This window comes from Kogia breviceps, chromosome 1, assembly GCF_026419965.1.
Source record: "Kogia breviceps isolate mKogBre1 chromosome 1, mKogBre1 haplotype 1, whole genome shotgun sequence".
Lineage (NCBI taxonomy): Eukaryota > Metazoa > Chordata > Mammalia > Artiodactyla > Physeteridae > Kogia > Kogia breviceps.
Window position 1 is genome coordinate 28,435,002 of NC_081310.1, and position 13,135 is coordinate 28,448,136.

At 34.3% G+C, this 13,135-nt stretch overlaps 1 protein-coding gene across 1 annotated transcript in view; it reads right to left on the minus strand.

Annotated features, from left to right (window-relative positions):
- TPR (translocated promoter region, nuclear basket protein) overlaps nt 1-13,135 on the minus strand; it is a 66,644-nt gene that overhangs the window by 24,204 nt on the left and 29,305 nt on the right. The window contains exons 24-33 of the mRNA XM_059076449.2: nt 12,099-12,251; nt 11,561-11,677; nt 9,364-9,567; nt 9,078-9,262; nt 8,481-8,628; nt 6,733-6,870; nt 6,500-6,631; nt 3,009-3,139; nt 1,589-1,799; nt 187-330 (exon numbers count right to left, since the gene is read on the minus strand). Coding sequence (XP_058932432.2) covers nt 187-330; nt 1,589-1,799; nt 3,009-3,139; nt 6,500-6,631; nt 6,733-6,870; nt 8,481-8,628; nt 9,078-9,262; nt 9,364-9,567; nt 11,561-11,677; nt 12,099-12,251 — 1,563 coding nt within the window. The remainder of the gene's footprint in view (nt 1-186; nt 331-1,588; nt 1,800-3,008; nt 3,140-6,499; nt 6,632-6,732; nt 6,871-8,480; nt 8,629-9,077; nt 9,263-9,363; nt 9,568-11,560; nt 11,678-12,098; nt 12,252-13,135) is intronic.

Consider the following 13,135-nt stretch of genomic DNA (forward strand, 5'->3'; position numbering starts at 1 on the left):
TACGTAAGTCATTCAAAGTAAAAGGATAAAATATATACCTTTTCCATATAAGAGAAAGTATCAGTGTTTAACACATTTTTTTTTCAAAATTCCTTTTTATGACTGAGTAAAATTCCATTGTATTTCTTTAGCTTTTCAACAAGAAAACAATTCCTTCAACACCTTCCACTACTCTTCCGCTCATACCTTCTGCAGATTCTCCACCTGACTCTCAAGTGATTTTGACTTCGTTTCAGCTTGGTTAAGGGTTTCTTTGAGCTCTTGCATTTCCTGGACTGAGACATGCTGTTCCTGATGGTCTCCAGAAGACTGAGCTGAGGTCTCCATGACCTAAGATGACAAAGAGTAATAACATACTTGCACATTTATATTCAATAATTCTGCAAATTCATCTAAGAAAATAATCATAAGTACGTAAAGAAATTTATTTTTATTTTTATTATTTATGTATTTTATGAATACATAAATAAATCTTCTATGGAACAACTTTAATGTCCAAAAGTAAGCTATTAAACAGGTTAGGGCTTTCCATACAACTAGGTATTAACCAGCTAATCAAAATGTTGATGCATTATTTGACACAGAATTATTTGGAAAAACAAATCACTCATATGTAAACAAAAGCATACTAAAGTGCTAACAATGGTTAACTGAGAGGTAAGAATTTTGAAATTTTTTCTTTATATGTTTTCTCGTCTAACGTGCTAAATATACAATAAAGTCAATATACAAGTTCTTTACCACTGAGAATTAAAAACAAAATTCAGATCCAAAGTAAAATAAGGATTTAAAAATTCTTTTTGGTAGGTGGTTAACACAGACTACTTATTTAAAACTGTAACACAACCTGATCAATTATAAAGAACTAGTATTTTTTGATATACACAATTTCAATCAGCAATGAGTTACAAGAACATAGTTTTGAAAAGGAGCAATATTTGAAATTGGGAAACTGAATTAAAATACCTAGCATTTACTACTATTTCTCTATGAATTTACAGTTCACTTTGGGACATACTAAAGAGCAAATCTTTAAAAAAAAATTTAATTAGTTAATTAATTTATATATTGGCTGTGTTGGATCTTCGTTGCTGTGCGTGGGCTTCCTTGAGGTGAGCGGGGGCTTACTGTTTGTTGCAGTGCGCGGGCGTCTCATAGCAGTGGCCTCTCTTGTTGCAGAGCATGGGCCCTTGAGCACAGGCTCAGTAGTTATGGCGCAAGGGCCCAGCTGCTCTGCAGCATGTGGGATCTTCCCGGACCAGGGCTTGAACCCGTGTCCCCTGCATTGGCAGGCGGACTCCCAACTACTGTGCCACCAGGGAAGCCCCAAGAGCAAATCTTAAACCAAATAAAGATATCACATATAAGCTTACCCTTGTTTAGAATCTAAAAACCAATAATTAAAAATTATGAATAAAGTTTTTATAAGTCATCCAAATATTTATATATATATCCAAATACATATATCCACCCATATATCCAAATATATACATAAAACTGTGTAAACTGTGTAGATCAAAACTGTGTATATCAAAAAATGATAATATATATATGAAGAATATATAAAAAGAAAACTGCTCCAAAATACCTTATCTTGTTGTGCTTTAAGTTCTTCATATTGAGTCTTGTACCTACGCCCAATTTTCTTGACTTGAGTAATAGTTTTAACTTTTTCTTGAATATCAATTATTTTGGCATCTAAGTCCTTCTGGATGCTTTCCTTTTCAGTTCTTACTTTATTTAAATCTTCCTTTAGACTCTGGATTAAGTTCTGGTTGTTAGTCAAAGATGCATTTGATCTAAGCAAAAAAAATAGGGTAAAGGAGAAAGACTAACTATTTGGAACTTTCCAAATTTTAAAATCCTTTAAGTTTCATTTTTATTGTGTTGCTTTAGTCTGTTTTTTATTTAGAAAATTCTAAGAAAACCATACACACACTGCAAAAGATAATTCCTTAACTTATGAACCTGTGGTCCTTTAGAAAGATCTGATTTACTTATTATATGTCATACATGCCCATTTTAGAGATGAGAAAAACTGAGCTACAAGTGGTCAAGTAACATGCACACTTTTACTCTGCGTTGGTACACAGAGTTTAATCCACATCTGCCTCATAGCAAAATCTACACTCTTTCCACTCTACTGTGTGCTGAGTAAGCTATATTAGGCTTTATAGGCCACATACGGTGTTCGTTATGTGTTCCTCTTCCTCCTTTTTTACAACACTTAAAAAATGTAAAAATCATTCTTAGCTTCCAGCTGTATAACAAAAGACCTCTGGATTATAGTCTGCCAACTCCTGTATTTTTATCATGAACAGAACTTGAAGTCAGATGACCTGAATTAAGAACATGGGTTTAACCGCTACTAACCTTATAAGCTTGGGTACCTTTCTGAATCTTAGCTTCCTCATCTTTAAAATTAAGTAATATCTCTCCTACTTAAAATGCCAGACTACTGTTATGAAAAAAATAAGAGAATAAATATGACAAAAATTTGTAAGCTATCAAGTATCACATATTAATAGGGGCCATGACAGGGACAAAGGACACTGAAGCTTAAAAGAGGTAAAGCAGAAACATTAATTTTAATATTATATATTTATCTTTAAAAGACAATACTTCACTATAAGTTCATTTAAAACTGTCTTTATTAAAAACTTTCAAAATAGATCCATGAATATATGTTAACCAAAAAAAAAGAATAGAAAAATCTACTTGCAAAAGTCATTTTGACTATTTTAAAAAGTTTGCTTTAGATTCATACCAACTATGTAGTTTTTAAAAAAGTAATAAAATATTGAGAAATAATGCATTTATGAAGGCATAAAACTAAATTACTGCTTGCTTTGCTCTATAAAGTAATAAAAGGAAAGCCACATGTAAGGGCTCCAGCACTTTCCATTCTTTATAAAATCAGGAAGCACTTAGGGGGTCACATAAAGAATAGAAACAAACTTCTTTAAGATTTCAAGAATTGTATACAACTTAAGGTTTCTTCCATATACCTTGCAATTTCAGCTTTAAGTCTTCCAATTTCTTCAGTCAATTGTTGAATACGCTTAGCCTGAACTTCCTTTTCAGAAAGGAGCTTCCGATATTCTTCTGTATCTGGATCTTTCTGTTGACTCACTAGATGCTAGAAGAGCAAAAATGCATAATATGGTTTTATAGGTTTTATGAAACTAATGTGCTATAATAAAATATCAGAGTATCTAATTGTATTTACATTTGCTACTTGCATACATAGTGATCAAGCACCAAACTACAAGAAAATAAGATCAAAGCTTTAGTTCCTTTGTTTAGCTAAGATGTTTAGCCAAAATGGAAGGGGAAAATAAAATAAATGTCATTCACTATTATTTTTCATAGCTGTAAAGGAACATTTCGGAATCGTTACAATGGAGCCAAAAAAGGGATCCAAAGAATCTACAAGCTTTTAATATTAATATTAAATACCTAATTTCATTAAAGTGACACATACAAGGGAAAAAAATGTCATAATGCATTACAATCTAAACAAAAATATGAAAATAATCCTAAATGTAACTGATTCCATTAACTAGGAAAGAAGGCATCATAATTTAACAGGAATGTATCTAGATTTGGGCAGATTATCCTCCTTTCTTGATTTTTCAGATTGCTTGTCTGATTAAAAAAAAAGAATAAGGGCTTCCCTGGTGGCGCAGTGGTTGAGAGTCTGCCTGCCGATGCAGGGGATACGGGTTCGTGCCCTGGTCCGGGAAGATCCCTCATGTCGCGGAGCAGCTGGGCCCATGAGCCATGGCCGCTGAGCCTGTGCTCCGCAATGGGAGAGGCCCACGTACAGCAAAAAAAAAAAAAAAAAAGAATAAATGCGCTCTAAAATTCTACAGTCCTCCTCAGATATGAGTGGTTCCCTAGAGCATTTTCCAGGTGCTAGGTGCTGTGTGAACTGCTTCATTTACTGTTTAATTTTTGTAACATGAAGAGGGGTATTATGTCCTCATTTTCACAAATAAGGAAAATTGGCTCAGAAAGATTAATGTCCTCATTTTCACAAATGACGTAACTAGTATGTGGTAAAGGCCAATTCCCAGCCTTTTGTTTGAATATAGAGCTAGCATTTTTTTTTAACATCTTTATTGAAGTATAATTGCTTTACAATGGTGTGTTAGTTTCTGCTTTAAAACAAAGTGAATCAGCTATACATATACACACATCCCCATATCTCCTCCCTCTTGCATCTGCCTCCCACCCTCCCTATCCCACCCATCTAGGTGATCACAAAGCACTGAGCTGATCTCCCTGTGCTATGCAGCTGCTTCCCACTAGCTATCGATTTTACATTTAGTAGTGTATATATGTCAATGCCACTCTCTCACTTTGTCCCAGCTTACCCTTCCCCCTCGTTTCCTCAAGTCCACTCTCTACGTCTGCGTCTTTATTTCTGTCCTGCCCCTAGGTTCTTCAGAACCATTTATATGTGTTAGCATACGGTATTTGTTTTTTCTTTCTGACTTACTTCACTCTGTAAGACAGACTCTAGGTCCATCTGCCTCACTACAAATAACTCAATTTTGCTTCTTTATATGGCTAAGTAATACTCCATTATATGTATGTGCCACATCTTCTTTATCATTCATCTGTTGATGGACACTTAGGTTGCTTCCATATCCTGGCTATTGTAAATAGAGCTGCAATGAACATTGTGGTACATGACTCTTTTTGAATTATGGTTTTCTCAGGGTATATGCCCAGTAGTGGGATTGCTGGGTCATATGGTAATTCTATTTTTAGTTTTTTAAGGAATCTCCATACTGTTTTCCATAGTGGCTGTATCAATTTACATTCCCACCAACAGTGTAAGAGGGTTCCCTTTTCTCCACACCCTCTCCAGCACTTACTGTTTGTAGATTTTTTGATGATGGCCATTCTGACTGGTGTGAGGGGATACCTCACTGTAGTTTTGATTTGCATTTCTCTAATGATTAGAGATGTTGAGCATCCTTTCATTTGTTTGTTGGCAATCTGTATATCTTCTTTGGAGAAATGTCTATTTAGGTCTTCTGCCCATTTTTGGATTAGGCTGTTATTTTTTGATAATTAAGCTGCATGAGCTGCTTGTATATTTTGGAGATTAATCCTTTGTCAGTTGCTTCATTTGCAAATATTTTCTTCCATTTTGAGGGTTGTCTTTTTGTCTTGTTTATGGTTTCCTTTGCTGTGCAAAAGCTTTTACGTTTCATTAGGTCCCATTTGTTTATTTTTGTTTTTATTTCCATTTCCCTAGGAGGTGGGTCAAAAAGGATCTTGCTGGGATTTATGTCATAGAGTGTTCTTCCTATATTTTTCTCTAAGAGTTTGATAGTGTCTGGACTTACAATTAGGTCTTTAATCCATTTTGAGTTTCTTTTTGTGTATGGTGTTAGGGAGTGTTCTAATTTCATTCTTTTACATGTAGCTGTCCAGTTTTCCCAGTACCAGTTATTGAAGAGACTGTCTTTTCTCCATTGTATATTCTTGCCTTCTTTATCAAAAATAAGGTGACCATATGCGCATGGGTTTATCTCTGGGCTTTCTATCCTGTTCCATTGATCTATATTTCTGCTTTTGTGCCAGTACCATACTGTCTTGATTACTGTAGCTTTGTAGTATAATCTGAAGTCTGGGAGCCTGATTCCTCCAGCTCCGTTTTTCTTTCTCAAGATTTCTTTGGCTATTTGGGGTCTTGCATTTCCATACAAATTGTGAAATTTTTTTTCTAGTTCTGTGAAAAATGCCATTGGTAGTTTGATAGGGATTGCACTGAATCTGTAGATTGCTTTGGGTAGTAGTGTCATTTTCACAATGTTGATTCTTCTAGTCTAAGAACATGGTATATCTCTCCATCTGTTTGTATCATCTTTAATTTCTTTCATCGGTGTCTTATAGTTTTCTGCATACAGATCTTTTGTCTCCTTAGGTAGGTTTATTCCTAGGTATTTTAGTCTTTTTGTTGCAATGGTATATGGGAGTGTTTCCTTAATTTCTGTTTCAGATTTTCATCATTAGCATATAGGAATGCAAGAGATTTCTGTGCATTAATTTTGTATCCTGCTACTTTACTAATAAATCCATTGATTAGAGCTGGCGTTTCTAACCATGCTATGCTATATGGTTTTGTCCCTCCTAAAAAGGTAGCAGTCAATGAACAAGTCTTCTTAAAGTGATTCAGTAAGATACATAAATCCATTTTTCACGTACCAAAGCATTTTAGAGATAAAGCAAAAGACTAAATTTGGAATCCAAGTAAATAAATTAGCTGTTTTTAAAAATATATAAAACGTAACCAAAACTTTAAAAACTGAGTTATAAGTTTAATGCCTGTCATATATGTACAGGTTACACACTAGACTTTAACTGATAAACACATAATACTTTCCACTAGCTCATGGCACATTTTTATCCCCTTAAATTTTACCCTATTATTTTAAATCAACATGTTTCCATATTTTGGAATGGGTTTAATTGCATTTACCTGGTTACGTGCTTTCCAACGTTTGACATCTTCTTCTAATAACTTCTTCTCTGCTTGCAACATACCGCTTTTCTCACTCAGCTCAGCATTTGCTTCTTGTAAGGGTAAAATATCTAACTCCAGTTTCCTCACCTGAAAATAGTTCCAGTATTTTTTAAAATACCTGATGTGAGAATTATTTAAAATACTATTAAAAATAATGTGCCTCTACTCTTCATTAGTAAGTTACAAACCTTGGCTTGCATCTGTTGTAGATCCTGTTCTAGCCTTTCCTTTTCTTCCCTCAGCATCTTATTGGTCTCCATAACTACATTCATTGTTTCAGTTTTCTTCATCAGTTCCTCATGCTGGGCCATTGTTTTTGCAGTCACCTAAAGATTTCAAACATGTATACAGCAACATATAACAATAGATTAAGACCTACCTTTTCCTACCAGTTCTAATCTTTCCTACAAAAGTAAAAAGGATTTAAATGTCAACTTTTAAAACAAATTCTTAGAAGTCTTACATGTTTTTCTGTGATTCATGCTAATTACAGAGTTAAACAAATACCAGAAATTAAAAGATGAAAGTAAAAAGATACTACAAATCCTGCTGACAAACAGTTTTTACATTAGGTAAGAACATCAATCCATATCTCTTTCTGTATCTATTCTTTTTCTTGCTACACTGAATTAAAGTAGTTCTAAAACAATGCTATTTTGATCCTCAGTTTTTTCCCCCCTTTTCAGAAACTTTTTCATTTCACTCAGTTGTTTCATCACTTTGGTTCTGAGCGATTTTACTGAATATTTGTTCATTTGTGAAGAACTTTTCTTCTATTCTCATTGAGTATAATTATCCATCTTTTGCACGTTACTTTATTCCTTCACCATTTTTAAATCTACGGTTCATGACTGCCATGCTACACTGTTCATCTTTGGTAGACATTCTATTATTTTTGATATAATGTATGTTACTTCTTGACTCTCCTCTGACTGTATGTAAGAGTTGGTTGAGCTGGGCATTTTCTAGCATTATTTGCCTTTCTACAGCCCAAAGGAACAGCAAAGAAAGAAGAAGAGACTGTGAGAATATACAATCTTTGTTAGAAACCCTGATTCTGCTCTTTTCCTCCAAGTGTTAACTCCATTGAATTAGAGGGTCTGTTTATTATTTCCATAATGAGATATGTTTGAATTTGGGTTGTTTTCTCAATAGGATATAAATCTGGAATTTTAAATTTCTGTCTGAAAATGTAAATCCCATAAATCTAATTGTTCAATTATTCACTTTCCCCTGTTTCAATGGTTTCTCTCTAGTAGCCATTCCAACTATCAGTTAAAAGAAGATAAATGATTCAAGGTCTTAATTTCCTTCCCTCCAGATGTGGAGTTATATTACTGCATCTCCTCAGAATGAGGTTATGTAATAGTAAGCCTTTGGGTGGTAGTGTGAACTAAGGAGTTAATAAGCTTATGTTGTGATCACATATTCACTAAGCATCTTTTTGTCTCCTTTGGTCAATTGTTTTGACTACATTTTGCACCTCTGATGAGAAAGGAATATTCTGTAGCAGTTTCAACCTACCTTTTTTTCTAAAATTACTATCAATCTATAATGAAAACTACAGTAATTAAGATAACTGAAATTTATTAAGCACTCACTGTGTATCAGACATGATTCTAAATGCTTCATGTGCACTAACTCAATCCTCACTATTATTATCACCCCAATATTACAGACAAGGAAATTTAAGATCAAGGAAGTTAAACAATGTATCCAAGGCACACATCTCATGGTGTGAAGCTAGAATCTGAAACCAGTCAGTCTGGTTACCATTAGTCTCTCACCACTGTACTGTGCCAGTGTTTACTAATGTTTAATGAATTTACACGTTTAAAAAGAATGCTTATTTCAAACTAAATTTTATGTTATTAGAAACTGAAATGAGCTCATCTCTTGATTTAACAAGTGCTTTCTTAAAGCTTAGGATACATACCTGAACTTTCTCCCTTTCAGCGTTTAGACTATCCTGCAGTTCCTGCAGCTCTCTTTCTAAAAGTTCAACCCTTTGTCGATAGCGCAGACTCTCAACCTGAGCCACTTCAAACCTAGTTTCAGCAATTTCTTTTTCTCGTCGTATAAATCTACAAGAATATGTATTTTATTTGAATAGAAAAATGCCAACAACATAACATTTCAAAACCTGGATAATTTTTAAGATGACAAAAATCATTCACTTTAAAAACTATTTTTATACAATGCTTTCATTAAAAAATAATGGGAGATATATTTTATTACAGACAGTGGCTTCTATCTTTAAAATAATCTGAAAGGCAATTAATTTTCTAAAGAATCCACTCAAGTTCTTACTATTAGATTCAACTTGAACTAATTTATTTAAATTGGCATATGTCTAAATGTCAAAAGTGATCACTAATTGGATGATAGTGGGTTTGTTGACTAATAAGAGACAAAATGAGCTTTATACCTAAATATCATATAACTCCCACTTGTCTAATTTATAAATTTATAGTGTCACTTCATAATTGTTGTTAACCACAGAAGTAAAGCATTAAGAATATATTGGATTTACCTGAGAATTTCTAAAATTTGTTCTTGAGATTTTCCTTCTTCACTGAGAGATACATTCAATGGACCCTGTACACCTTCCTTCATAGAGGCAACGACTTTGTCACTTAATTTTTCAATCTGATCATGAAGTAATCTGTTTTGTTTTTCTAGATCTTCACAGCGAGACACACTCTTGGAAACTTCATCCTATAAGCCAAGAGTCTATCATAATAGCAGATTTTCCAATGTACATTAAAAAAAAAAACCTTTCAATTCTTCAAACATTCAATTATGATGTACAATAATACCTTTAACATTCTCTCTCTTTCCTCCCAAGATGCTTTACACTCCAACAACTGTGATTCTGCTTTCTGGGTTGTTTCTTCCAAGTGCTGACGCACTGACACCATTTTGGAAACCTGTTCTTTGGCAGCTTGTAGAGCTTCAACATCAGCAGCATGTAGCATCAATTCTCTCTCATACTTATTCTGAGCTTCCACAGCTATTTTAGCCTGAAAGGAATTATTTCCCCATCAACACAGATGATTAAAAACCCATAAAGCTAGTCTTTGAAAAGATGCATATTATATTATTTAAAGTAATAAAAGTGAAGACAATCTCTAAATGTACCAAAATAGGAGAATGATTAAAAATAACACTGTAGTGGGAAGCAGCCACACAGCACAGGGAGATCAGCTCGGTGCTTTGTGACCACCTAGGGGGTGGGAGGGAGGGAGACCAAGAGGGAAGAGATATGTATATGTATAACTGATTCACTTTGTTATAAAGCAGAAACTAACACACCATTGTAAAGCAATTATACTCCAATAAAGATGTTAAAAAATTTTTAAAAAATCACACTATCTATTTAATGAAATATTAAACATCTGTTCAAAATGCAACTTAAGAATATGATATAGTAACTTGGAACAGACTTTATGAAAAAAGACTAAATATAACTGAGTTACATAAAATACATATATACACACAAAGTGAATGAAGGGAAATGAAAATAATCTATTTGAATACTGAAATATGGATATATTCTTTGATTCTAATTTCCAATGTTATGCTGTTTGGCAATAAGCAAAGACAGTTCATTTTTGTCTAATTTACCTTCAATTTGAAGCACTTTCCCCTGTATTCCATTTTTAAAGTAATCCTGATACATATACATGTTATATATATAAGCAATATGTAAGCAATAAAGAATAGTAACCCAACGAATGGCTATTAATATACCACCAAACATAAAAATGAGAATGTTTCCAATATCCTCACATGTCTTTCCTTCCCATTCTACCATTTCAATAATCCCCATTTTCCTGAATTGTTTTACCATTTCTTGTTCATAAAAAAATCATAAAAAGCAGTATCACATATATGTGTGTGTGCATGCTGTATGTATACTTAAATAATGTGGTTTTGTACTTTTAAAGCTTATGAACAGTGGTGTATAGAAATCTGTGTAAGCTCAGTAATGTATTAAAAAGGTATTAAAATTGTTTTGTTGAGAAAATTATCTCTATCTTGTCTGTAGTACAGCTTTACAACCAGAATTAGTGAAGGACTACAATAGTGAAAGAATGTGTGCAAGTGAAAGCAAGCACACATTTAATCTCCTACTCCTATTTTTCTATATTTTTCCCATTTATCAACATTGTTTTGTTAATGGATATTGCTCTATAGGTATCTCCTACTTTTTGAAAGTTTGCTTTATGCCACTTTGCTTTTATGAAAAACCTACATTAGTGTCTGTTTTTGCTAACCAAAAGAAATCCAAAGAGCATTTTTGCTTCTACAAAAAAGGAGAAAAGTGAAAAGTGTTCAGCGTTTGTTTTTTTTTTTTTTTTTGTGGTACGCGGGCCTCTCACTGTTGTGGCCTCTCCCATTGCGGGGCACAGGCTCCGGACGCGCAGGCTCAGCGGCCATGGCTCACGGGCCCAGCCGCTCCGCGGCATGTGGGATCTTCCCGGACCGGGGCACGAACCCGTATCCCCTGCATCGGCAGGCGGATTCTCAACCACTGCGCCACCAGGGAAGCCCCCAGCGTTTGTTTTGCAGGAGCCATTACAGAGGCTGTGCGCACCCCGAGTAGCAAGAGAGGCAACACCAAGCTCCCTCCCTGAGAACTACACTCAGCATCTCAACATCAAGCTGTCATAGCTTTGAACTGTGTCTGTGAGCATCTGTGCTTTATCTCAATTTATTTTGTGCTTCCATTAGGAAGATGTGTCCTAAGATAATTGTTTCTTCACTTTATGCCATTTCAGTTTACACTCGGCTTCATAGGAACTCTCTACTTTCGGACAGCAGGGGAAACCTATGTTTACTTTTAGCCTTCATCTATACTTTTCAACTGATGCTATTCCAAGTTCCACAAGAATGGAAATGACCTGCATTTTTGTAAGATTCACCAATCCCCCAAATGCATTAATACTCCAAGAACTGTTCCCTAAGATCAAAGCTCACTTCTCAATAACTGGCTCTAAGAGTGACACTTACTTGCTCTTGACAGTCCCGTCTGGCTTGCTGCTCATTACTCAAGGCTGTGCCTGCTCTCTGAAGAGCTTCTTGTACTTCATTCTGAACACTATTGAGTGTTTTCTTTAACTCAGATAACTAAATCAGAAGAACAAGATTAAAACCAGAGTTAATTGCAAACTTACTTTAAAAATACTGAAGACAGATTTTTCAGATTACAAGTAGCCCAAAGACTTTTTACTAAATTTAAAATAGCCATAACCTGATATAATCTACTGGACAAATTTTGCAGGTCTATGTTGACTCCATATTACTATCTGCAAAAGTCAATTTTTAGGCAGAGGCTTCTAAAAAGCAGCACTGATACCTAGTACCATAAATATCCAAAAGGAAACATGTACAGATGTACAGAGCAGAGTAAAACATAAAACTAAAATTGTTGGGTATGTGTTCATTCAATATCTGTTGAGATGAACTGAATAGTAACTAATGAGCTAGTTAAAAGAATTTAAATTCTTACCATAGAAAAAGTGATTGATATGGTAATAACTTAATTTACCTGTTGTTCCATACTCTCTATGGCTTTTCTCTTGTCATCCTGAAGTTCCTGTTTTTCCTTCTCTACTTCCATTAACTTCTTTTCCAGCTGTGTCTGAAACTCAGCTGACTCTTTTAAGCGAACTTCAATATTCTTATGTACTTCTTCTGTCACCTTCGCCATCAACCAAACAGTAGGATACAAAGAATATACACATTTAAAATTATAGTTACTTTCCCCAAATCTAAACTAAATTTTAAAAATACTAAAATTAATGTTTGCCTCATATTTTTTAAAAAAATCCATCAAATGCTGATTAAAGAGTTCAAAAACATCACTTAAAGCTATGCATAATTTACCTCTACCTGTTTACTGGTTATTTTTCTCCTTTGAAGTGAAATTTCCAATTTTCATTTTCCCCTTAATCTTCAGATCCACTTGCCAAATCTGTCCATTCTACCACTGAAAGGGGTTTTTCTCCCCACATATTTTGATTTGCATGATGCCAGCCACAAAAGGATCTTTTAAAACTGTGGCCCTAGTCTATTGCTACAGCCTCCAAAACAAACTTCGTACCCTCCAATCTACTACATTAATCTTTCTAATTAAAGCAAATTCTGGTTATGACATGTTGGAGAAAAATCAATGCCTCAATAATCTTACCACATATAATTTAGTATGACTTGAAAAACTTTCACATTTGGCTCTTGACTATGTTTATAATTATATTCCTCACTATTTCACTTCATAAATGCAATACACTAACTAGCCTTTTTATCTTGGCTGATGGTGCCTTCTACGTGGAATAACTTCCTACCTTTAACTATCCAAATGATGCTTTCTTTCAAGGCTGGACACAAATGCCTTCTCTCCTGTGAAGTTATGCATACTCAAAAGACAAATAATCTCACCTACCTCCCACTCACATCAACATTTCATCTATACCTTTTCTACAGCAATACACTTTCCATGTTTCACAAATTTTTGTGATCTTTTTGTTTGTTTTATTTGGCTTATTAGACTCAAACACTCTTAAGAGGTAAGTGCAATGATGTCAG